Source organism: Chiloscyllium plagiosum, unplaced genomic scaffold (assembly GCF_037043375.1).
Source record: "Chiloscyllium plagiosum isolate Xiang-an unplaced genomic scaffold, Cpla_swu_hap1 HiC_scaffold_17, whole genome shotgun sequence".
In the NCBI taxonomy this organism is placed as follows: Eukaryota; Metazoa; Chordata; class Chondrichthyes; order Orectolobiformes; family Hemiscylliidae; genus Chiloscyllium; species Chiloscyllium plagiosum.
Window position 1 is genome coordinate 33,588,061 of NW_028270155.1, and position 27,537 is coordinate 33,615,597.

Sequence of the window (27,537 nt, forward strand, 5' to 3'; positions counted from 1 at the left end):
ATCCACAGCCCTTTGGCTTAGAGAATACCAAACATTCACAAATCTTGAGCAAAGCAATTTCTCTTCAACTCTGTCTCTGTGAAGCCTCTTAATGACTTCAAAATTTTTCAATCAGATTATCCATCAATCTTTTAAATTTGAGGGAATAGAGGCCTCATAGGTCAATAATCTCATCCCAGAGGGGAGTCTGATTGCAGCACTGATTTATCAGATACCATACAATGACAAGCATCAGTTTTGATTAATCCCTGATGTAATATTTACTAATTTAAATAGCAAAATGAAACTGTAAATAGTGGTCATTTTAAATGTTATTAGTTTCTTGTTCATCAGCAGAATAAAGAGATAAATGGACAAACAGCTCAATACCTATATGGGATATCAGGCTTCATGCTACTACCCGGTCATAATAATCTTCTCACCTTTAAATACTGTGCAGTTTCAAATGGCACCAGGTCTGTCAAAAATTTCAGTAGGAAAATTAGTGACTTCTTGCTACTGCCATGGTAACTACTCGCAGACCCAAAAGAATTCTAATAAAGCAAAAAAACCCAGAATTTAGGAACTTACACTTTTTTTTCTACAGATGAACTAACTTTGAACCAAAACGGTATTAAACCGTATCCTCCAGTATTTTACAGTTTTAATATTAGATTAGATTTCCTACAGTGTGGAAACAGGCCCTTCGGCCCAAAAATCCACACCGACCCTCTGAAGAGTAACGCACCCAGACCCATTTCCCTCTGACTTATGCACCCAACACTATGGGCAATTTAGCATGGCCAATTCACCTAACCTGCACATCTTTGGACTGTGGGAGGAAACTGGAGCATCCGGAGGAAACCCAAGCAGACACAGGGAGAATGTGCAAACTCCACACAGGCAGTTACCCGAGGAATTGAACCTGAGTCCCTGGTGCTGTGAGGCAGCAGTGCTAACCACTGAGCCATCATGGCACCCAAAATGTTGTTTCGAGTATAGCTAGTGTACAGAGCAAGTCACTACTATCACCAAGGATATAATTCACTGTAACCTCTCCACAGCACAATACTTGGGATAAAAGTATTTTTAGATTTTGGAATTTATAGAATTATAGAATAACAATATAATGTGTAGCCACCAGTTAGTGAACTGGAAAACTCCAAAGATAAACATTTAGCTCAAATGATGAAAACATTATGAGGTGGAATAAAAGTTGGGGATGTGCCCATGTATCTACAACTCTTGTCCTTCAAGATGGCAGTCAGTTTAATGTGGTCATGGGTTAAGAAAGTACTGCCTAAAGAGCTTTGGTGAACAGCTATTGTGCATACTGCAGATGGCACACACTACTGCTACTGTGTGTTGGTGGTGAAGGAGTGAATTTTACTGACGTAGCACCAATCAAATTGGCTGCTTTGGGTGGATGTGTCAAGCTTCTTGAGTGTTATTGGAGCTGCACACATCCAGGCAAATGGAGAGTAACTCCATCACATGCCTGACTTGTGTCTTGTTGCAGGGGACAATTTTGGGGAAATCAATAAGTGAGTTACTTGCTACAGGAATCCTAGGCACTGCCCGACTCCAGCATAGTCTAGTCAATTACTAAGTCAATGGTAATCTCCTGGATACTAATAGTAGGGGAATTCAGTGATAGCAATGTCATTGAACATCAAGGAATGGCCTTCTAGGTGATAGATGTTGTAGGTTTGGAAGATGCTGTGAAAGGAGGTTCAGTAAGTTGCTGCAGTGCATCCTGTAAATAGTGCACAATGCTGCCACTTGCGCCATTGGGAGAGGGTGTGAATGTACAGGGTTCTGGACAAGGTCCTGGTCAAACAAGCTGCTTAGTCCTGGATGGTATCAAGCTACCACATTGTTTTTAGAGCTGTGTTATCCAGACATGTGGAAAACATTTCATTACTTTCGATTTATGTCTTGTAGATGGAGATCAGTCTTTGGGGAAACAGGAGACAAGTTACTTGCTGTAGAATTCCTGACCTGTGACATTATCCTGTAGCCACAGTTCAGTCTCTGGTTAATGCTAACCTTCTAGGATGTTACTAATGAACAACTTGGTGATGAAAATGCCATTCAATGTCACGGGCAGACTGTTAGATTCTCTTTCGGTTGAGATGATCACTATTTAGCATTTATATAGTCTGAATGTGTTTTCTACTCATCAGCTCAATCTTGAATGTTGTCCAGGTCTTCCTGCATGGATCACATTATTGTTTCCTCAGCCAATCATATAAACTATAAATTATGCAAGGGCCAAGTTGTTTGGTCGTCTAAGAATTGATCAAAACCCCCTTTAAAATTAGGGTATTCTCAAACATCAGGGAAGCTATGCATCCAAGCAATGATGTGGACAACAGTAGCCTGAAGGACAGGGGGTCCAGAACTTGTATTGTTCTGACATTCGTGTGGTGAGATAGTCGGAATCTGGAAGGGAGGTTGCATTAAGTCTATTTTACATAATATAAATTGAAGTCCAATCATCATTTACTGTGATAAAAATCTCTTATTGAAAAAAAACCTTCTCATGCATGAATCACAAGTAGAGCTGATATTGTCAAACAAACAATCCTTGCTCATAATATTAAGAGATCTGCTAATAGCTCCCTGAGGTGATTATCTAAATAGGCAAAGTGTGAAACATTGCAAATCCAAAAGAGCTGTTTTGTAGAGTTGCTAATTCAATTCTGAACTGTAGCAAGGGAAAGCGCATATAAATGTGAGATACTTAACTTAAATTGCTCATTGACACAGACAAAATGTTAGAGTATTCTGTCCCAAGCTAAGTCCTAAATTATATTTCTCAATCGGCCTACCTTACACAGTTGTGTATGTCATTTTCCCCGGTCTATTCAAAAATGTTTGCACTATTTGTAATTCAGTTATTTTCGAAGATGCTAAATGTGATTCTCTCAAAGGACATCAGTTAAAGTTTCTGGCCAGAATTAATCAGATGATAGCCCCAGCATTTATTTTGCAATATTTCAAATCAGTTCAATAGTCAGGATTGTTATATTTTCCACAGAGAAGCAAGAGGACCCCCCCCCCCCCACCAAAGACAAGGCAGTGAATTAAATTCTAGAGTGCTACTTCTGTTCAATTGTCTCATCTTACCTTGAACCATTCAGAATAGCTGATGAAAACAGCTGGTCCCTCTAGTGCAGCCTGACGTGCAAGCAGGAATGCTGTGATCATACTCTCCAATTCATAGTTTTCAAATGCATTTATCAGCAACTTAGTCAACAGTTCTGAAAAGATGAGAAAATCTGACCTGATGAAATCAATAATTCAAGAAATAAGCTACTGATTTCTTGCTCCTGAAAGTCATTGGAGTCTTTTAGCTATCACTGAAATGCACCCTTCTGTTTTCTTCTTGGGATTTGAGACAGAGTGTGAACATGATCTCAGCTATTGACATCCAGATAGCAATTTCATCTGTCTCCCCATAGTAAAGCAGCCTCTTCACTCTGAACACAGAATGAGAAATAAGGAACTGCCCATCGAAATACAAGGCATAAAATACAAATTGTTGAATTAAATGTAGAGAAGAAACAAGAATGGTCTGCACTGACCAAGTTAATTTTACAACCTCAGGATGTTCTAAAGCATTTTACAGGAAATTAAATACTTATCAATTACAGTAATGGTCGCAATGTAGGAAATGCAGGATGTAATCCGTACATAGCTAGGCCCCACCAACAGCAAGGTCATAATGAAAAGATCTTTTTTGTGATGTTGATCAAAGTATAATTCGTGGGTGGCACAGTGGTTAGCACTGCCTGTGTGGAGTTTGCACGTTCTCCCCATGTCTGCGTGGGTTTCCTCCGGGTGCTCCGGTTTCCTCCCACAGTCACAAAGATGTGCAGGGCCAGGTGAATTGGCCATACTAAATTGCCCGTAGTGTTAGGTAAGGGGTAAATGTAGGGGTATGGGTGGGTTTCGCTTCGGTGGGTCGGTGTGGACTTGTTGGGCCGAAGGGCCTGTTTCCACACTGTAATGTAATGTAATCTAATCTAATCGGTCAAAAAACTCCTCCCCTTCCTCGACCTTTCTATTTCTATCTCAGGCGACCGAATCAACACGGACATCTACTACAAACCGACCGACTCCCACAGCTACCTGGACTACACCTCCTCCCACCCTGCCCCCTGTAAAAACGCCATCCCATTCTCCCAATTCCTTCGACTCCGCCGCATCTGCTCCCAGGAGGACCAGTTCCAAAAACGCACAACCCAGATGGCCTCCTTCTTCAAGGACCGCAATTTCCCCCCCGACGTGGTCGACGATGCCCTCCACCACATCTCTTCCACTTCCCGCTCCTCCGCCCTTGAACCCCGCCCCTCCAACCGCCACCAGGACAGAACCCCACTGGTCCTCACCTACCACCCCACCAATCTCCATGTACAGCGCATCATCCGCCGTCATTTCCGCTACCTCCAAACGGACCCCACCACCAAGGATATATTTCCCTCCCCTCCCCTATCAGCATTCCGTAAAGACCGCTCCCTCCGTGACTCCCTCGTCAGATCCACACCCCCCACCAACCCAACCTCCACTCCCGGCACCTTCCCCTGCAACCGCAGGAGGTGCAAGACTTGCGCCCACACCTCCCCCCTCACTTCCCTCCAAGGCCCCAAAGGAAACTTCCATATCCGCCACAGATTCACCTGCACCTCCACACACATCATCTATTGCATCCTCTGCACCCGATGTGGCCTCCTCTATATTGGGGAGACAGGCCGGCTACTTGCGGAGCGTTTCAGAGAACACCTCTGGGACACCCGGACCAACCAACCCAACCACCCTGTAGCTCAACATTTCAATTCCCCTTCCCACTCCACCAAGGATATGCAGGTCTTTGGACTCTTCCATCGTCAGACCACAACAAAACGACGGTTGGAGGAAGAACGCCTCATCTTCCGGCTAGGAACCCTCCAACCACAAGGGATGAACTCGGATTTCACCAGTTTCCTCATTTCCCCTCCCCCCACCCTGTCTCAGTCAAATCCATCAAATTCAGCACCGCCTTCCTAACCTGCAATCTTCTTCCCGACCTCTCCGCCCCCACCCCAGTCTGACCTATCACCCTCACCTTGACCTCTTTCCACCTATCACATTTCCGACGCCCCTCCCCCAAGTCCCTCCTCTCTACCTTTTATCTTAACCTGCTGGACAAACTTTCCTCATTCCTGAAGAAGGGCTTATGCCCGAAACGTCGATTCTCCTGTTCCCTGGATGCTGCCTGACCTGCTGCGCTTTTCCAGCAACACATTTCCAGCTCTGATCTCCAGCATCTGCAGACCTCACTTTCTCCTCTCCAAAGTAGTGCAATAGGATCTTTTGGGCATTTACCTCACGTTGAAGCCAATTCAGTTTAAAGATCTCATTCAAAAGCAAAGTTTAATTCATTTGTTTTATGACAAAGTATCCAACCTTGCAACATTTATTACCTTCAGGCAAAAAACTACAAAGCATTGCAGCCACAAAAAGTGTAGCACTTTTCCGATTAATTTGCAAAGTTGCTGATAGCAATAAATCTTTAATAATCTGATTGAAGACTTCTCATCACTACAGTTTTCAAAAAGGTTAATTTTGAAGCCAAATAATTATCACCATTTGACAATAGGAAGACCAACGCCTTCTCATCACTATGGTAAAGCAAACCTTCTCCAGACCTCCAGTCTGCTTCTTTAACAAGGTTATACTATCCTTGGCTTACTTTGCAGAGGGGTATTAAAACAGAGAGAGACTCCAGGAGGTAGAAGCTTGGAGGGTTTTCGGGCCAATTTGATTATAGCTAACAGATGCCACCTCAGGTAAAAGGCTTTCAAGTTAAAAGAAAAACACTTGTATAATGAAAGGAGAGTGGCCAGTTCCCACAGCTCAGCTTTTCTCTGGTCTGGTTTGCTTTCAGCAGTCAGGCTGTTCACTGAAAGCAGTCAGTCAGTTTCAAGGCTGCTGGTTCGAGAAACAGCTACATGGAAGATGTTCCATGCTGAATCTCTCTACCATCTCACTTTCTCTCCTATAAAACCCTCTGTTTGATTTTACGTGTTTTGCCAAGGGGTATTTACAGGGATTGTTGCAGCCATTTGGAACAGTATCACTAAGTTGGGATAATCTGTTGGGTTTTCGGATAGGTTAGGCTATTCTGTTCTCTTCTGTTTGTGTTTCATTCGGTAATCTTGCAAATAAATTCTGGTTGGGCCAGCTGCATCATTCCTGGAATATCCACACTATACCTGCTTAAAAAAAAACTAGCAAAGTTGGGGTCCGGGCTTGAAATGCTTTGAGGGGGTCTGGCCTTGTCCATAACCAATCACAAACAATTACAACAGGATAAACCTACAGGATATATAACTGTAAACCAAACCAAGCTCTCTGGACTTTGTGAGCCGAATAGCAGGGTTGTGCACATTGCTCGTACTTTGCCATTCCAAGTTTAAAGCCACGTATGTAGGAAACTAAAACTTTAGACATAAATAGTGGAAGATAGTCAAATGCAGGAAATGTACACATCAAACTTGTTGCATTATAACCTTAGCTAAATTAAGATGCATGATTATTGAACACATTATATATCTGCAATATATGTTACATCTGAAGGAGGTATATTTCAATGTCAGACATATCACATAGTGGTTGCTGCTTTGTAATGAGAATTAAATGCACTGAGATTGAACAATCTATCAAACAGCCAAAATGCTTTCGAATCTTTTTCAGAGTAAAGCAAATAAGGATTTACATATTTATTTTAAACTTTAAAATGCATAATTCGCTCTATAATTCTTGATATTATCCATTGAATTGTTTTGTGCCTTTTAATGCTATTTTGAAAGTTTATACATGGCTCTATTGTTCCCAAAAGCCTAGACATGGGTTCAATTGCTTTTGCCAGAACTGTGGTTTTGAGAGATTGGATTGCCCTGTCTAAATATGTTCATTGGAACATTTTCATACTCCTCCTCTGAGGAACCTTTGACACAGTTGATTTCTTCCAACTGATTTTGAAAAATAACACATTTAATTCTATGGGTAAAAATAGCGGTGGTGATGCTGTGCTTACACTACCTTTATTGCTTTTGTTCTATGTTTTGTAAATGATCCCATGGTGGATTACTGAGGAACAGTAAAAACTGACAGAGTGAGAGAGAGTGAGAGAGAAGTTTATTAGTATAGTATTCAAAAAGGTTAATTTTGAAGCCAATTAATTGTCACCATTTGACAATGAGGAAGATAAATGCCTACCCTTATAAATAAAGGAGGTATGAGGCTCTTGAGGTGCTGGGGAGGGGGGGGGGGGTGTGGAAGGTTTGGGAAACAGATGATAGAGACTGGCAAGAATAGAAGAGAAGAATGAACACAAAGGCATTAGCAAAATAAAGAGTAACTACATTCTCTGACTTAATGTCAGCAATGCTACAAGTTATCATTTAGTATTAGGTTAGGTTAGTAATATCATTGTTCTACTGCAATTAAAGCAAAATAGCTATCACTACAATGAACTGATTGCTGTTCTTGTTTCCTCTCTAGTTACTGTGCTGTAACTTCAAAATCAACACTCCAAATAAATGCTTGTTAGTCATTCTTGCCTCAAATCTCTCAGTCTGCTTCACGAAATACAACAGACTAATCATAAGCAAATCTGGAGGGTTAATATATTGCATCACATCAATAGAAGATGTTTCAAATCAAATCATGTCACCAGACTGTTATCCAGGCCAATTTCATACCTTTCAGATACTTTTGGCTTTCTGGCTGGCAGACCAATAATGTTGAAGCACAGGAGAGTACACACTGCCAGTTAACCTCATGGGATTCCAGAACTTGCTGAAAATGAGTGATCAACTCCTCTGCACTGAATAGAACAAATAGCTGCAAAATGAGAACAACATTATTGACCAAAAAAGGTTAAAACATAGTTTAAAATGTTGAGGAAAATGTAAATATTTCAAGAGTTCATTTTACTGGAATCGAAGGGGATATGGCCTGGTGGTATGAGGAAAGGAAACGAGATGGATCATACATTAAAACATTTAAAAAAAAAGAGAAGAGAAGCTTCAGATATCATCAACTGATTAGAGCTGCATTTGTAAACACAACTAATGTGCTCACTGCTGAGAACTTGCCAAATTTCAGACACCTTGGAGAATTAAAGATACTGAACTAGCTGCCGCAGTCTTGTGGCAGTGCATTAATCAGCATACATCTGAAAAAGAAAACCAAATTCACTGGAAGGAGGTAATGTGAAATTGTGCAAACGACAGGGATTAAGAGAATGACATCACTATTTCAGCCAAGAGAAATAATGTCTCAACCCACACTGTCAAATGGAGATGATTAGCTGGCTTCAAAATTTAACTGTTTTTTGAAGAGTAATAAATTACTCTTCCTCTCTCTTTTTCTAAAGACAGAATCAACTGAAGTTAAGGGTTCTCTGCAGGATGAAGATATGGTTCACTACAATGTTTTGTAAGGTTGCCACCTTTTAGAGAAATAAAACCTGAAAAGGACTTGGTGTGTCAGGCATACAGATTAGCCAGAACTGAACAAGTTCACATTCATATTAGTTTTAACCAATTATTCTTAATGATACAATTTGTTTTTAATTTAGGATCAAGATAGTTTGTAATTGCAGAATTATACTGCAGAAAATCACCTAAGCCGCTTAGGCAGCACCTTCTAAACCCAGAACCATTTTCACTTAGGGTTAAGGGCAGCAGTTACATGAGCACATCAGCACCCACAAGCAACCCCTCCATGGCATACTCCTGCCTGACTTGGAAATACGTCACTGCTGCTTCACCACTGTTGGATCAAAATCCTGGAACTCTCTTCCTAATATTACATGTCTACCTACAGCACATGGACTACAACAGTTCAAGAAAGCAGCTCACCATCACCTTCTCAAGAGCAGTAAATGACACCCACATCCCACAAGTGAACAACAAGAAAACATGCAGTCTGATATTTTTGTCTTCTTTTAGGCACATCTTAACATAACACTGTTGTTAAGTGTCCGTTTTGCAAAGGCAACTGAAATTTGCAAGTTGAAACACATTATTCTTGTGAAAGACACGGGGCCAATCTCATGGTCTCCAATTTATTTATTATTATAAATAATGCCATAGAAAATCTAAATTGGATATCAGTGCATTATGCATGGTTTAAAATTCTATTCTGTAAGTAAGTCGAAGCTACAAGTAAGATCATAAAGTCTAATAATTCACAAAGTTGCAATTTGTTGCTTTTTAAAAGAAGTGAAATTTAGAACATTTCAACAAAATCTATTCACACCCCTTTGTTTAAAACAACATAAGAGGTAAAGTTATTGAGGTAATAAACCTCAAAATTATTCATAGTGTAAAAATAAACATTTTATTAGTTGTCTCATTAACCATTAAACTTCTCTAAAACATTATATTCAGTGGTTCCTGGTCAGCTTGTTAGGCAAAGCCCTCTGGCTGTGAAGTGAGGAGATAAAAGGCAGACATTCTGATTTTCTAACGGCAAACTTTCACCAGGGACAGGAGGCTAGGATTTAAGAGGAGAGCTTAAAGTTATTTTGCTTTATCTGTTGAAGCCTGTCTCACAATGCAGTATGATCATGGCTAAATCTTCTATCTCAATTCATGCTCCATCAACATACACCATAGTTGATTTAGCTCTTTAAAATCTCTCTCTTCCCTGATTATAATCAACAACTGAGCATCCACAAACTCTGGGGTGGAGAACTCCAATGATTTACTGAGCAAATAAGTCTTTCCAACTCTCAGCTCTAGGAGGCTGGCACCTAAGATAGACCACTAGAATATAAGAACTAGGAGCAGGAGTAGGCCGCACGGCCCTTCGAGCCTGCTTCGCCATTCAATAGGACCGTGACTAATCTTGTCGTGGACTCAGCTCCACTTACCCATGTTTTCACCATATCCGTTAATTTTTCAAAAAAAAAATCTAACTTAGCTTTAAAAGCAATAAATGAAGTAGCGTCAACTACTTCCCTGGGCAAGGAATTCCATTGATTAACAACCCTCTGGGTGAAGAAGTTCCTTCTCAGTTCAGTTCTAAACCTGCTTCCTCTAACCTTGAGGCCACGCCCTCTTGTCCTAGTTTTACCTACCAGTGGAAAAGGCCTATCTATTTCTATTCTATCAATTCCCTTCATAATTTTATATGTTTCTATAAAATCCCCCCTCATCCTTCTGAATTCCAATGAATATAATCCCAAACTACTCAGCCTCTCCTCATAAGCCAACCCCCTCAATGCCAGAAACAACTTAGTGAATCGCCTCTGCACCCCCTCCAGTGCCAGTACATCCTTTCTTAAGTAAGGAGACCAAATCTGCACATGGTACTCCAGGAGTGGTCTCATCAGCACCTTGTACATCTGTAACATTACCTCTCTGCTTTTAAACTCAACCCCTTTAGCAATGAAGGACAAAACTCCATTTGTCTTCTTAATTACTTGTTGTACCTGCAGGCCAACCTTCTGTGATTCATGCAAAAGGACACCCAGATCTCTCTGCAAATCAGCATGCTGCAACTTTTTACCAGTCAAGTAATAATCTATTTTGCTGTTACTCCTACCAAAATGTATGACTTCACATTTACTAATATTGTATTCCATCTGCCAGACTTTTGCCCAATCACTCTATGTTCCTCTGCACATGTTGCTCTGCCATTCATCTTAGTGTCATCGGCAAACTTTGACACTGTACATGTGGTCCCCAACTATAAATCATCTATATAAATTATAAATAATTGTGGTCCCAACACTGATCCCTGAGGCATACCATTAGTCACTGATTTCCAGCTAGAATAGCACTAATCCTCTATCCACACTAATATTCTAACCCTAACACCATGCATCCATATCTTATGCAGCAGCCTAATGTGTGGTACCGTGTCAAAGGCCTTTTGGAAAACTAGGTACACCACATCTACTGGATTCCTGTTGTCCAACTTGCTTGAAATGTCTTCATAGAAGTCCAAAAGGTTAGTGACGCATGATCTGCCCTTCATGAACCCATGCTGTGTCTGTATAATGGGACATTTTCTTTCGAGATGCCCTGCTATTTCCTCCTTGACAATAGACTCAAGCATCTTCCCCACAATAGAGGTTAAGCTCACTGGTCTATAATTCCCTATGTTTTGTCTACTTCCCTTTTTAAACAGTGGCGTCATATTTGTTGTTTTCCAATCTGCTGGGACTGCTCCAGACTCCAGTGAATTCTGGAAAATTACTGCCAATCCACCTGCTATTTCTCCCGCCATCTCTTTTACTATCGTGGGATGCACTCCATCAGGGCCAAAAGACTTACCTATTCTTAGCTCCATTAGTTTACCCAACACTAGCTCTTCCGTAATAATAATTGTTTCCAGGTCCTCCCTTACCTTTGTTTCTTCGTCACTTACTGGCATGTTATTAGTATTCTCCACTATGAAGACCAATGCAAAGTACCTGTTCAATGCCTCAGCATTTCATCATATCCCATAACTAACTGCTCTTTCTCATCCTCTAAAGGATCAACATTCACTTTAGTCACTCTTCTTCATTTTATTTTGAGATCTGATTATATTCTGTGCTATGTTTTTCTCATACTCTATCTTACTTTTCTTCATAGCTCTTTTTGTGGCTTTCTGATGACATTAAAGTTTTCCCAATCTTCTAGATTCCTGCAGTTTTTGCCCACTTTGTATGCCTTCTCTTTCACTTTGATAGCCTGCCTTATTTCCTTAGACATCTATAGCAGATTGCCCCTACTCTTACAATCCTTCCTTCTCACTGAAATATACTTTTGCTGAGCATTTTGAAAAATGTCTTGGAAGGTCCTCCACTGCTCGTCAACTGTCACATCATAAAATCTTTGTTTCCAGTTTACTTTAGCCAGGTCCTCCCTCGTTCTATCATAGTCCCCTTATTCAAGCACAGGATCTGGGTATAGGATTTTATCTTCACTCTTTCCAGCTGTATCGCGGTACCATACAGTGATCACTCATTCCAAGAAGAGCACTGACTATGACATCATTAAGTATTCCTATCTCATTACATAGGACCAGGTCAAGGATAGCTTGCTCCCTCGTCGGTTCCATTACAACTATCGCGGATACACTCAATGAACTCCTCCTCAAGGCTACCCTGGAGCTGGTTCGACCAAGCTCCTTGCAGATTAAAATCCCCCATGATAATAGCCGAACCATTTTTGCAGGCATTAGTTTTTTCCTTGTTTATTGCCCGTCCCAATGTGATGTTATTATTTGGTAGCCTATAGACTACGCCTATCAGTGACTTTTTCTTCTTGGAATTCCTAATTTCCACCCAAATTAATTCAACCTCATGCTCCATAGAACTTATATCATTTCTCAGCACCGCCTGATGTCGTCCTTCAATGTCGGAGCTCCACAAACTCCCTTGCATTCCTTTCTGTCCTTCTGAACAGTCTGGTACTCCTGGATATTTAATTCCCAGTCATGACCATTCTACAACCATGTCTCCAGGATGGCTACCAAATCAGATTCGTTCACGATGATTTGTGCTGTTAACTCATCAACCTTGTTACGAATGCTACGAGCAATCAGGATGCTGGCATTCTTACTGTCATGATTCACAACTTCTGTAATATTTTATGAGTTATCCATCATCTTTGCTTCTTTCATAGTCAGTCCTGAACTTAAACCCTCCTGCATACATGCTAACCTGCTGCTTACCTTTTCATTTATCACCATACTTCTTGTTGCTTTCCCTTCCCCCCAACTCAAGTTTAAAGTCCTAGTGACCACCCTATTTATCCTTTTCTAGAGAACACTGGTTCCAGATCGTTTCAGGTAGAAACCATCCCATCGGTTCAGATACCCCCTTGATGCCAATGCCCCATGAAATGGAACTCCTCTTTCCCACACCATTCCCTTAGCCATATGTTTACTTCCCTAATTTTCTTGTCCCTAATCTGAATGTGACTCGGGCAGTAATCCGGAGATTATGACCCTTCAGGACCTCTTCCTTAATTTCATTCCTAGTGTTTGATAATCCCCAAACAGGTCCTTCATCCTACCCTTGCTTATGTTGTTAGTCCCAATGTGGACCACAGCAACTGGACCTTCTCCCTCCTTTTCAAGTCGATCAGGGATGTCCTGCACCCTGGCACCTGACAGGCAACACACCATGCGGGACTCCTGATCCAGCTTGCAAACAATACAATCTGTCCCCCTAATTATAGAATCTCCTATAACAACTATTTGTCTTTTTGCACTCCCCTCTTGAATGGCCTTCTGCACCCTGGTGCCATGGTCAGCTGGCTCATCCCCCCCCCCCCCCACAGCCCTTTTCCTCATCCACACAGGGAGCAAGCATCTCATACCTGTTGGATAAGGTCAAAAGCGGAGGCCCCTCTAGTCCTGAACTCAGTATCCCCCTATCTGTCTCACTTGCAATCACACCCTGTTGTGCCTGATCAAAAACTGAATTTGAATTGCTTAATCTCCCAGGTGTGACTGCCTCCTGAAACAAAGTGTCCAGGTTACTCTCCCCCTGCTGGATCATCAATTCTGAGCCAGAGTTCTTCCACTAGTTAGAGTGAAGCGCTCTGGAACCTCTTCATCATTTTAGATTTTCAATAAGATCATCTTTCATATCTTCTAAATTCTAACAAATTTAGTCTATTAAATGACTTCAGAGGGAAATCCCTTCATCTCATGAGTTAATTTGGCTGGGGCACAGGTTTAGTTAGTTTACTTAGTTCCTAACTTTGACCACCAAGCAACAAAATTTCTGTTATGGTATTTAGATCTAACACAACTCTCCCTACTGGTACGATTAATTTGCTTATCTTATCACAAATGCATAATACATTCAGCTAAGACACTTTTGAATTTTACCATTTTTACATAGTTTGATCTTATTCACTGATGTATTATTACTATTAATACTTTTTCATTTCCTTGATTTACCTTTTCCCAAAATACGACATTGTTCTGTGGCCTTAATATTCTACAGGTCATTCTGTGGCAATGTACATTTCGTCAACACGATTTTGCTGTAATGCAATTGACGAATTGTGATGCTGTTTCTAAAACGCAAACTTTTAAAATGCTTGGTTGTAATGCGATTACGTTGCCAAAGCTTTAAGTGCTTTTTCAAAAGTGCTATTGTGTGGTGTTGCATAAGAATGGAAGAACTACTGGTATTTAGATTCATAAATATGCCTTCATTTAAACACTTCTACACCTTATCAAATGCATTGCTTTGTATTATTTCACAAAGTTAAGTCATGCTGATTTAATTGCAGCACGAAAAATTTCTATCCGGCCTTGAGTTATCGAATGTATGCGCAGTTCCCATTTAAAAGAATTGGAGGCATGTGGTCGCACGTACAAAGCAAATGACTATCCACTTAAGGTCACAAAGGAATTCGGTTAGTAGACACTGTTTTCTATCAGTGTTGTTACCATGTGAGCAACTGGCACCATTGAACCAAGAAGGTATCTCTACTAGAACTGAATTCACAAAATAGCTACAAATGGGGTCAGAGTTCAAATGTCATGTCAGTAAATTTCATGGAATGGAAAGTGCTCATTAGTTTTTGCATTGCAGTTTTCACATTACTTCATGTCAGACTTGGAATGTAATGTTTATTCAAACTAAAGGAAGGGTTTAACTGTATGAACAGCTGAGGCATCTTTGTTTATAAATATTGATTATATGTATAAAATCAGATTGAAACTTGATAAAGTCAATATATTTCATACTGGTAATAGCTCAAAGGCGCAAAGCCGGCCCCTAGTCCCAAAGTGAAACGGTCAAGAAAGAAAAAGCACTTAATAATTGAGTAATTTTAATTTAGTGAAAAACATACTTAACCTTTTATTCTGAGAAAGGACAAAATAAGAAAGATGTTTCATTAAATTGAAGTTACTCAGCTGAAAATTAGGAATTCAGTGAGCATAGATTTGAGATCCTATCAAAGCAGACAGTAGAATATATCCTTTCTTGTATGAACAAAAGGGAAGCAACACAACTGAAGTACATTTTGGTTCATGCATTTGACCTCAATACAATTTATAGAAATACAATTATATTCAAAATCAATTACCTTTCTGTATAAGGTTACTAAAAGTGGCTTACTTTTAGCAAAACACCATTCTCCCTGCCTGCGAATTGCTTCAGATGCTGTGAATGAAAGAAAACAAAATGTTGACTGAATTTTTATTTATAACCAACCTTTTTGGTACTTGAGCAAGCATATTTTACTGTTCTGCTGTTCACAGAATAAACTACCAGAGAAATAATTAATTAACACCTTTAACCAGCTAACTATTTGTGATGATCAGACATACAAGATTCATCCCCAGGTTAAGAACAACAGAGACACCTAGTCTCCATAGTTTATGGGCACCCCTTTTAAGTGGCTTTTCTTCCTTTTGCAGGTGATTATTCTGGCTTTGTACAAAGTAGACAGTTGCTGGTGGTCCCCTCTGGATCTCTCAGCCAGACTGACACTCTTCATACACTAGCTAAACAATGGGTGGTACTGGGCTACTGACCCATTGGCGAACATCATAGGGGAGTTTGCTTCCAAGTGTGGGTTTCACACCACATTTATAAGGAGATCTTACAAATGAAGTTACCCAATAATATTGAAGAGAGAGAGTACCAAAAAAAATTGCTGACTTATTTTTCCACCCTCAGACAACTTTGGTGCAGCCAAACTCACCATCATAGTGAAATAATAACTCAGCAGAAACCAGAGATTCGCCTTGAACCTACATTGATAGTTCCATATCACAACACTGCAAAGCGATTGCTGGGTAGTCATATGGCTATCCTGTCACACATTTCCCCGAGTAGACCTGTCACAAGTCATTTGGCAGAATCTCTCATCATCAGAACTTTTCAACAAGCACCAAGACCTCACTTGGCTGGTGCTGAGAAGGATACTGTCCATCAGATCCTTAATGTGTGCCCAGTCTCTGTGCACCATTGCACGCTGCCCTCGAAGCATCCGTACTGGAAAAGAGACTGTCACACATCTCCTTCTGGAATGTGCCTACATAAAGATAGTTTGGAGAGAGGTGCAGGGGCTTTTGTTGAGGTTCGATCTGAGCCACTCCATGACATAGGACATTACGCTCGATGGGCTGTAGCTGGGATGCACACCAAGACAAACATCGACTGCACCTGAAAGACCATAAATTTAGTGAAAAGCACTCATTGTTCTGCGGAAAACTTGTTGGTCTTCCTTTATAAAGAGTTAGCCATAATTGAGTGTTGCAGACTGGCACATTCCAGGGTCCGGGTCTATGTGCTGAGGGACACACTAAAGCTTGGGATAGCTGCCGCAAGGCGCAGTGGGAAAGACTACCGTTTAAGATCTTTCTGCCAAAATACAATGGAGGGTGCATTCAGTTATCAGACTCTCTCAGTGGCTCAAAATGTATGTAAATAATGCCCTGCATGAGTAGGTAATGGCTTTGATTTTGCAACTGCAGGGCATGTCAAATTCCAATGCTTGTTCTTAACATGCAAAGATTGTACAGAACTGCTTTAGTATTTGTGTATACACAAAGATAATTTATGAATAAAGTATATTTTTGCAATTAAATAAAGATAGACATGTGGTTATCAGGGTCTAATGAGTCGTGGTAGAAGGGAGAAATTGCATCTTTCATTTAGTCTTTAGTTGCATTGACCAGCTCCCCACCCCCAAACAATCAATAGCAGCCTATTTGAATATGATTTAACTTGATATAATTTGTGCAATTTAAACTATTTTTCTTCCAGAGAGTGACAGGAGTAATATGAAAGAATAAAATCTTAGAATTACTTGAATAGACACCTGCCATCGCAGTACGGTTTCCACTGGATCTTTACTGATGTGTATTTAGCTCCCAAGAAGATCCATGTAATAGTTAACTAATCTTTCCAGCCTCCATTGAAATCTCAGGTATTTTGCCAAATTATGTGTAACATAAATGCACGGTATTATTTCTCTCTGGAGTGGATAGGAGAATTTTGTTTTGAAACCTTGTAAACACGTTGTAATAATGTGGAAATTTGAAGTTGACACACTTGTGATTGAACACTGCTGGGCAGGTTGAAATAGCAGTAATGTGGCCAACCCAGCCTGAAATTTCAGATATGCAATTTAAAATTGCCCCAATTTAAAAAAAAAATAATTTCTACAATAATGCAATAATGCAAAACTACTTCTTTCTTGACAATTGAAGATAATATGCCACCAAAGAACACTATCCATTTTATCACTGGAGACGTTGCTGTGCAGATTCATTCCACTGACTAAAGATTCAAGCACAATAGAAGAAAGACATTTTCTAAAGTAATCCATACTGTCTTTCATTATTGCACAAGGAAAATTAAAATAACATTTGTGAAATGCACAAAGAATGGCAAAGTTAATCTGACGTCATAATATACAGAGTGACCTTAAAAGACAATGTTGTCCAATATGTTGATGTTACTTATTGTTACCTTCAAGCACAGGATTGTAGGTCAGACTCTGTGTCAGTGTGTGGTAGAAGAATTGTTTTAGGGAATCCAGAGAGATGGCACCATGGAACAATGTCACGTCAAACATATCTAGCCTGTGAAAAAAAAAATCAATAAAAATGATTAATAAGTGACATATTGGCCATAAGCAATTTCAAAGTTCATTACCAAAGTTGTACAATGGAAATAAATTGCAAGACCCAGCAATCTGGCAGCATCTGTGGAGATAAAACTAACCATTTGAGTCCAGTGACCTTTCCACAGATGCTGCTAGACCCACTCAGTTACTTTAGCAATTTCTGTTTTTGTTGGTTTCAGATTTCCAACATTCTCAGATCGTAGTTTTATTTTAGGCCAGTTTTAAGTATTGACTCCTGCTATATAAATGAAGTTTTCCAAAATAATTTCAAGTAAACTATACATAAACACAGCACAAAATATGGAATGACCATCTTTATCTACAATGACCCACACATCCCTCAATTCCAGACACTGTGCACCTCATTCTTAATCACCAAGGATAATGAATGAACTGGATATTTAATATTGAATGACTGCTATTCCAACAGGCATGGCTTTATGTTTAAATCACATACAAATTTAAATACAAGAAGATATTTCCTTCAAATCAAACTACTCTACTAAGGACTATGTCAGAATGTACCATTTTGATCTGCTCTGGCTGCTGGATGGCTGGTTTGCGATGCAGTCTGATGCCAATAGCTTGGGTTCAATTCCCACACCAGCTCAGGTTACCATGAAGGACTCTCCTTCTGAACCTCTCCTGAGGCATGGTGACCCTCAGATTAAACCACCAGTGATGTTGAATGAGAGAGCATGTCTAATGGTCTGGTAGGACTACTGCAACTTTACCTTGACGATATATGCCTACTCTTTTAATGGACAATCAAATAAAAGTTATTCAAAAACTGCAATACAAGATCAATCCATCCAAATCTTGATGTGATGCCAAATTTTACATGTCCTATTACTACTGATGCAGACGCAGGCAGATCACAAGTTCTGCATCTATGCCATGGCACTGTGCACAAGGTTAATAAGAAAACTCAAGGAGCCAAAAAGCATCCATTCAGACTTCAAAGAAACCTAAAGAACTGCAGATGCTGGAAATCTGAAACAAAACTGGAAAATCTCAGCAGGTGTGACAGCATCTGTGGAGAGAAATCAGAGTTAGCGCTTTGGGTCCAGTGACCCTTCTTCAGAAGTGAAACATTAACTCTTAATTTCTCTACACAAAATCTGCTGGACTTGCTGACATTTTCCAGCAATTTCTGTTTTTGTTTCCACCAGCCCTCATGTTCATTCCCATAATGAGAAGCTGCCATAATTAGGGTTACATTCCCTGGCATTCAGAAGATTGAGAGGTAATTTTACTGAAACATTCAAGATTACGGACAGCTTGACAGGATAGATATTGGGAGAGGCAGTACTCGGATGGTAATGTCATTGGATTAGTAACCCAGAACTCAGGCTAATGTTTCTGGGACATGGGTTTGAATTTCACAATCTGCCATGGTTGGATTTGAAGTTAGTAAAAGATCTGGAACTAAAAGCTAATCTAAAAGCGACCAATACTGCTGATTGTCGTAAAACTCCATCCAGTTCACTAATGTATTTTAGGGAAGGAAATCTGTTGTTCTTATCTGGCCTGGCCTAAACATGACTCCAGACCCACTGCAATGTGGCTGACTCATAATTGCGTCAGAAATGGCAGAGAGAGACAATCAGAGCTGAAAATGTGTTGCTGAAAAAGCGCAGCAGGTCAGGCAGCATCCAAAAGGAGCAGGCGAATCGACGTTTCGGGCATGAGCCCTTCTTCAGGAATTCAGCCTGATCTGCTGCGCTTTTCCAGCAACACATTTTCAGCTCTGATCTCCAGCATCTGCAGTCCTCACTTTCTCCTTGAGAGAGACAATCAACCAACTTAGGAATTGGCAATAAATGTCAGAGACAGCTACATACCACAGAAGGTTTTTTTAAAAATAAGCTTGCTTCCACTGTCTGGGAAATCTAGACAAAGGGACACTGCATCAAGACTACTGGCCAATCATTTAGGACTTGGATGAGGAGAAAATGTCTTCACTCAAAGGACTGTACATCTTTGGGATTCTTGACCCCAGATGGTTGTGAATGCTCCATCATTGAATATATTTGAGGCTGATGTCAATTTTTGATTTCTCATAGAAGCAAATGATAGGAGGAACAGATAGAAAATGGACTTGAAGCTCTACAACAGTTGTCAAGGTCAACAGGTCATATGGTCCTCTTTAACTCAAACCTTTTTTTGTGGCCTTGTATGTTATTCAGACCAGGAAAATTAATGTTTCAATCTCTATTGTGTGTTCACTTAGCTGAGGCAAAGCCAAAAAAATTGGAAAATAGGAAAAAAAAAGAAGGAAATTTCTTAAAGCTCTGTTTAACTTAGAACCAAGCCGCAACTTCAAATGAATTTCTTTCAGCACTTAAGAACAAATTAGAGAATGTGTAGCCATTTCCATGTACTGTACCAGAAAATTGTTGTTTTCTGTTCAGCAGAGTGTTCTCTTTCTCCTTCATTCCAAACAGTGTCCAGTAAATCTTGAAAAAAGAGAAGACATCCTGATGAGGAGACAGGAATCACACTTTCATAGTAACAACATACAAATATATGACATAGGACCAACACGAGGTCATTCATCCCTCTAACCTGCTCCACCATTCAATAATTTATTTGATTACATTTACGAATAACCTTTCATCCACTTGCTTATGAAGAATGGGTGGGTCAATGGTTAGCACTGCTGCCTCACAGTGCCAGGGGACCCAGGTTCGATTCCATCGTCTGACGACTATCTACATGGGGTTAGCACATTCTTCCCATGTTGAGTTGGATTTACTCTGGATGCTGCAGTTTCCTCCCACAGTTCAAAGATGCGCAGGTTAGGTGGATTGGCCATGCCAAATTGCCCAGTGTCCAGGGATGTACAGGCTCGATGGATTGGTCATAGAAAACACAGGGTTACGGAAATAGGGTGAGTCTGGGTGAGATGTTCTTCAGAGGGTCAGTGTGGCCTCAATGGGTTGAATGGCCTGCTTCCACACCATTGGGATTCTTCTTCCACATCAAGAATCTTTCTCCCTTTACTGTACAAATATTCAAATCCACCATATTTTGAGAAAGACAGTTCCAAGAACTCATGACTCTCTGAAATAAAAAGCTGAATATCTATATTAAGGGAACAACCTCTGCTTTTGAAAGTAGCTCCTAGTTTCAGAAGCTTCTACAGATGACATCTTTTTCACATGCACCCTGTCAAGGCTTCTCAGAATTGTATATATTTCAATCAGGTAACTTCTTACTCTTCTAAACACCAGCAGAAACAAGGCTGACCTGTCTAACCTTTTCTCATAAGACAAACTGCCCATTCTCATCACTTAATTTTAGCGTGATTAACCTGTTCCATGTCAATCTCTCTCGTTATTGCAATTTTCAAAAAACCTTGTTCAATATATCATTAACAATCAATTACAACCAGAGAGACAATGTTATTTACATCAAGCATTACAGTTATTGAATTGCCAGCTCTCCAAATCACAATACCTGTCTGTAGTGAATGAACTTGACTTACATGGAATCATTTTACCCAACACTGTGAAACAGATCTGTTTGTGAAGAGAAAGGTAAGACCATTCAGTAAAGCAGCACAATTTGAAAATATAAACTTTACCAAAGATTTGCAATTTTCCTATCAAAGACATTTTTCTTAATCATGATTTTTATCCTGGCCACTATTAAGTTACAGTGCAGAAAAAAGTGAATAGAATGTTTCTTCAGTTGTCCCAATTCTGGGAAGTGAAGGATTAATCAAGATTAATGCACTATTTCAAGTGTACCAAAGTTTATTTCTGAAGTTAGCAATGAAAGACCAGCCATTTCAAGTATCTACAACAAAAAAGGGAGGGGGAAAATTGGCAATGGTGTCATGTCTGACAGGGTCAGACACAAGTGAGGTATCAGATGATATGGAGTCTGCGAATGTTTTAGCATTATGCCAAAAGTGTGCGGAGGATAGGCTAAATAATCATTGGCCAGTCAATTTGACTGAAGAGATGGGCAAATTACTAGAATCAACATTGACAGATAGGTTTATCTATTCCTTGAAAAGGCACAGATTAATAAGGGATAGTCAGTCAGCATGATTTAATAAAGAAAGTATTTTCTTACTAATTTAATTGAAGTTTGTTTGGAAAGTAACAACGATTGAGGAGGGAAATGCAGTGGATGTGGTCCACATGGTTTACCAAGGCAGTTAACAAGGTCCCACATGGCAGATTGTTCAGAAAAATCAAAGTCAATGGGATTCAAAGGATTGTGGAAAGTTGAATCCAAAATTGTCTCAGAGACAGGAAACAAAGGCTAATGGTTGAATTACATTTCTGCAAATGGAAAGCAGTCTCCATTGAAATGTGATGTGCCACAGGGCTTAGTCTGAGTCCCCTTGCAGTTAGTGGTACATTTTAATGATTTAAACTTAAATATGGCAGACATGATGGAGAGGTTTGCAGACAACACAAAAATTGGTTGTGTATTTGATAGTGAAGAGGATGGCTGTTGACTGCAGCAATGATACCAATGGTTTGGTTGAATGGGCCGAAAAGTGACAAATGCAATTCAATCCAGAGAAGGCAAACATAGCAAGGAAATGCAAAGGAGAGTGAGGGAGGTGAAAACCTTTGGAACGCATGTCCACAGGTTGGTGGAGTTGTGGATAGTGACGAAGGATGTTGTAGGTTACAGAGAGACATAGATAAGCTGCAGAGCTGGGCTGAGAGGTGGCAAATGGAGTTTAATGCGGACAGGTGAGAGGTGATTCACTTGGGTCGGAGTAACCGGAATGCAAAGTACTGGGCTAATGGTAAGATTTTTGGTAGTGTAGATGAGCGGAGAGATCTCGGTGTCCAGGTACACAGATCCTTGAAAGTTGCCACCCAGGTTGACAGGGTGGTTAAGAAGGCATACAGTGTTTTAGCTTTTATTAATAGAGGGATCGAGTTCTGGAACTATGAGGCTATGCTACAGCTGTACAAAACTCTGGTGCGGCCGCACTTGGAGTATTGTGTACAGTTCTGGTCACCGCATTGGGTGCAGAGGAAATTTACTAGGATGTTGCCTAGTATGGAGGGAAGGTCTTACAAGGAAAAGCTGAGGGACTTAAGGCTGTTTCCGTTGGAGAGAAGAAGGTTGAGAGGTGACTTAATAGGGACATATAAGATAATCAGAGGGTTAGATAGGGTGGACAGGGAGACCCTTTTTCCAAAGCTTTTGACACAAAACCCTAGCCAGAGAAACAATAGCCAACCTGCTGGACATACAGAACAGACAACAAGACGGATAACCTATCAACAAAGACGGCATACTCAAACTACTGGACCTGTGCCTCACAACACACTTCACATTCAACAACCAAATATATGAACAAATCAACGGTACACCCATGGGCTCACCCATCTCTGGACTTATAGCAGAAGCGGTAATGCAAAGATTAGAACAAACAGTCTTACCACAAATTCAACCCAAACTCTGGGTCAGATATGTGGATGACACCTTTGTAATCTTTAAAAACACAGAAATAGACGACACACACCAGATTATCAGTGGCACCCTCACAGGAATCCGATTCACCAGGGAGGACGAAAAGGACAACCAACACCCTGCCCTAGACATGATGGTAATGAGAACACCTAACGGAGGGTACACCACAAGGGCATACGGGTCACGGTCACACACACACACACACACACGGTCACACACACACGGAGTTGCATCAAGACACTGTTCAAAAGGGCCACAACACACTGCAGTACACCAGAACTGCAAAAAGAGGAAGAAGAACACCTATACAATGTATTCGCTAAAAACGGATACCCGCGCAATTTCATCAACAGATGCCTAAGGGAAAGACAACGGAACGAGGACATGCCGCAACCCAAAGGACTAGCCATGTTACCATACATCAAGAACATTTCTGAACTGACAGCCAGACTACTGAGACCACTAGGACTCATAACGGCACACAAACCAACGGCCAGTCTCAGACAACAACTCACCAGGATGAAGGACCCGATACCCAGCATGAGCAAAACCAATGTAGTGTGCAAAATCCCATGCAAGGACGGAACAAATACTACATAGGACAAACAGGAAGACAGCTAACAATCCGCATCCATGAACACCAACTAGCCACGACCAGCTATCCTTAGTAGCCACACACGCAGATGACAAGCAACATGAGTTCAACTGGGACAACACTACTATTGTAGGACAAGCCAAACAGAGAACAGCCAGGGAATTCCTAGAGGCATGGCACTCATCCACAGATTCAATCAATAAGCACATCGACCTGGACCCAATATACCGTCCACTGCAGCGGACAGCTGGAACTGACAACCAGAAGCGGCAGAGACAAACCACTATAAATGCCGGAGGAAACATCACAGAAGCGCTTCACAGGAGGCTCCCAAGCACTGAGGATGTCACCTAGACAGGGGACGAAACGTCTGCAACACAAAATTCCCAGCTTGGCGAACAGAACCACAACAATGAGCACCCGAGCTACAAATCTTCTCACAAACTTTGAACATGGAATAGTGTAGGTTAGATGGGCTTCAGATTGATATGACAGGTCGGCGCAACATCGAGGGCCGAAGGGCCTGTCCTGCGCTGTAATGTTAATAAAAATGTTCTATATGTCCTGGAAGTTGGCAGGACAGGTAGACAAGGTGTAAAGACGACATATGCAATGATTCCTTCATTAGGGGTGATGCTGAATACAAGAGGATGTATGTAATACCAGACCTTAACAAAACACAGGTAGGCACAACTGGAGTTGTGCACACCGTCTAGTCATCACTTTACAGGAAGGGTATATTTGTTCTAGAGACAGTACAGTTGAAAGTTAGGAGACGGTTTCCAGGACTTGATAATTGCAGGAAGTATCGAATAGAGCACAGTTAATTTCCTTCTTATGGATGAGGCTGGAAGGCTTAATTGAATTGTATAAAATAATGAGGGACTTGGTATAGCAGACTGGAAAAATATCACTGTCCATCCTGTGTCACTGGGTTGAAATCCTGAAACTCCCTGCCTAACACCTACTAAAGAAAACACTGTTTAGCCATTATTGTACTTTTATCATTTCATGGTAGAAATTATTCAAATATGAAATTTTGCATGTTATTCTTACAGATGTCTGAATTTCTCTTTGTAAGTTTTGACCTCTACAGAGATGATAATTTATTTATTGAAAGTCAATGGCAAGATAAAATTTAAATACACTCTCTTTCGAATGTGCTAATTTTAAATCAGAGGTAGATAATTTTCGTTAAGCAAAAGGTTTATCGGGATATGGGCCAAAGGCAGGAGTTAGGCCACAGGTCAGCCATGATCTAACTGAATGGGTTCAACTTCAAGGGGCTGAATGCATACCTCCTGTATCTGTGTTCCTATTTTAACTGAAAGGTACTGGTATTGGTACTGGTACTGGAAGGATACAGAGAAATTACCAACTTAACTCTGCACATCTACTGAATGGAGGTAAAACTCTCTGTCCTAATGAGCATAACCTATATTTACAAAGTTGCAATTTCCAAAACATTGCAAACCTCTGTTAGTAACTCTGTGTCTAAATAAAGACAGCAAATGAATCATCCCCACCTGTGTTAAGTGCTGTACCTTAGGGTCAGATTCCACAATATTTAGTTTTTGAAATGCATTTCTGACCAAGACAATCACAAGATCTGAAAAGACAAAACAATTTTTATTGACCACAATGGAGAAACAGACAATCAAAAATGCAATCTCTATGAAGATAAAGTGTTGCAAATCAGCAGCAAGTGCTGGCAATGTAGCATCAGATGCCCATGAAGTGGGGGAAATGTTTGAGTTGTGCAGGCCTGCCGAATATTCCTTGCCTTTGTTGTTATTTACTTCCTACAATTTTTTTTAGATTAGTGTGGAAACAGGCCCTTCGGTCCAACAAGTCCACACCGACCCACCGAAGCGAAACCCACCCATACCCCTACATTTACCCCTTACCTAACACTACGGGCAATTTAGTATGGCCAATTCACCTGACCCTGCACATCTTTTGGATGGTGGGAGGAAACCGGAGCACCCGGAGGAAACCCACGCAGACACGGGGAGAACGTGCAAACTCCACACAGTCAGTCGCCTGAGGCGGGAATTGAACCCGGGTCTCTGGCGCTGTGAGGCAGCAGTGCTAACCACTGTGCCACCGTGCCGCCCTAATTCTTAGTTCTATTCTTTGCATTCGTGAACGCTAGTTGAAAAACAATTAAGATACATTACTGTGTATGGATAAATAGCATCAGAATTCAACAATCTAAAACTGATGACAACAGATAGTATCGTAATACAACCCTTAATCACCTGGACACACTAACAAGCACCAACGAAACTTCTTGGTTCATCTGCCATGAGACCTTTCCTGATGATGGATGAAGGCACCCTATCCAGAAGCCAGGCCATAATTAGCAAACTCACGAGACAAGGAGAATGCAATAGATTGCTTTGATTTCATTTGTACGTCATTCAACATTCCTGGGTCAATGGCCAAGATATTTCTGAAAAGCTGCAGTCTACAAAGTATGTCAACATTTGCTTGTTTCTTTAGCTGTCGTGCCATTGGGAACGTAGTCCCAAAGTCTGTGGCAGAACACCATTTCCAAAGTTGAAGTGCAATATTTGTTTAACATTAAGCACTGAGGGAGTCACTGGGGGTGCAACTTACTGGAGGCTGGCCATCTTTTGCCAAGGTTGGAAAGGGGCTATATTTTGCTGGATTGAAGGTTCCATTTGGTAGGTCCAGGTGGGTTCTGTAGATGGAAGTGAAGAAGTGGAAGAAAGGAATCGACAGACGGTGGGGACAAGGAAATTGCAAGGCACACACTTTTAGGGTAACAAACCAAAAACTGAAATTGCTGGAGCAGCGCAGACAGCATCTGTGAAGAGCAAACAGAGTTAACGTTTTGAGTCCTGTAACCGTCTTCAGAAAAGTTTTGTTCTTCGGTTCTGAAGAAGGGTCACAGGACTCGAAACTTTAGCTGTTTTTGTCTCCACAAACGTTGCCAGAACTGCTGAGCTTCTCCAGCAATTTCTGTTTTTGTTTCAGATCTCCAGCGTTTGAGGTTCTTAGCTTTATTGCAGCTTCAGTAGTTCAGTTGACCAGCTCCATTTTACAGCACAAAACTACTTTTTCAGTTTTAGAAAAACACTCCACTTTTTCGAATTTAGAACAAAGAACAGTACAGCACAGGAAGAAGGCCTTCAGCCTGCCAAGACAGTACTGAAACATTTCTAAACAAAAGACCTTTTGCCTCTATGTGGCACATATCCCTCTACTCCCTGCCTATTCATATATCTATCAAGGGGCCTCAAAATGATGCTATTGTATCCACCCTCACCACCTCGTCTGGCAGTGGCAATTACCGCCCTCTGTGTAAAAACCTTGCCTCTCACATCTCCTTTAAACGTACTCCTTTTTATCTTAAACCTATGTCCCCTAGTAATTGACATACCTACTCTGGGGGGAAAAAAAAGACTCCAACTATTCATTCTATCCATGCCTCTCATAATTTTGTAAACTTCTCAGGTCACCCCTCATCCTTCGACATTCAAGTGGAAACAAACAAAGATCGTCCAATCTCTTCTCATATTTTAATACCCTCCGAAGCAGGCAACATCCTGGTAATCCATTTCTGTACCCTCTCCATCCTTCTTGTTTGGTGACCAGGACCATGCACAATATTCTAAATGTGGCCTAAGTTATATACAGCTGACTTGTCAATCTTTATACTAAGGCCCTGACCGATGAGGCAAGCATGCCATCTGCCTTTTCGACCATCTTATCTACTGGTTTTGCTATTTTCAGAGAACTGAGGACCTTATGCCTAGGTCCCTCTGTATATTGATGCTTCGAAACGTTCTGCCATTTAGTGTATACTTACCTCTTGTATTA

The 27,537-nt window shown here is 40.8% G+C and overlaps 1 protein-coding gene across 6 annotated transcripts in view; it reads right to left on the reverse strand.

Moving 5' to 3' along the window:
- Nucleotides 1-27,537, reverse strand: part of fanca (FA complementation group A) — a 98,688-nt gene that overhangs the window by 48,504 nt on the left and 22,647 nt on the right. For 5 of the 6 annotated variants that reach the window (XM_087995817.1, XM_087995813.1, XM_043706790.2 and 2 more), the window contains 8 exons: nucleotides 25,215-25,297; nucleotides 21,130-21,163; nucleotides 20,029-20,098; nucleotides 17,483-17,595; nucleotides 15,087-15,163; nucleotides 7,731-7,872; nucleotides 3,112-3,245; nucleotides 423-533 (listed from right to left, as the gene is read on the reverse strand). In XM_087995817.1, coding sequence (XP_087851943.1) covers nucleotides 423-533; nucleotides 3,112-3,245; nucleotides 7,731-7,872; nucleotides 15,087-15,163; nucleotides 17,483-17,595; nucleotides 20,029-20,098; nucleotides 21,130-21,163; nucleotides 25,215-25,297 — 764 coding nt within the window. The remainder of the gene's footprint in view (nucleotides 1-422; nucleotides 534-3,111; nucleotides 3,246-7,730; nucleotides 7,873-15,086; nucleotides 15,164-17,482; nucleotides 17,596-20,028; nucleotides 20,099-21,129; nucleotides 21,164-25,214; nucleotides 25,298-27,537) is intronic. The other variant, XM_087995814.1, reaches the window with a different exon arrangement.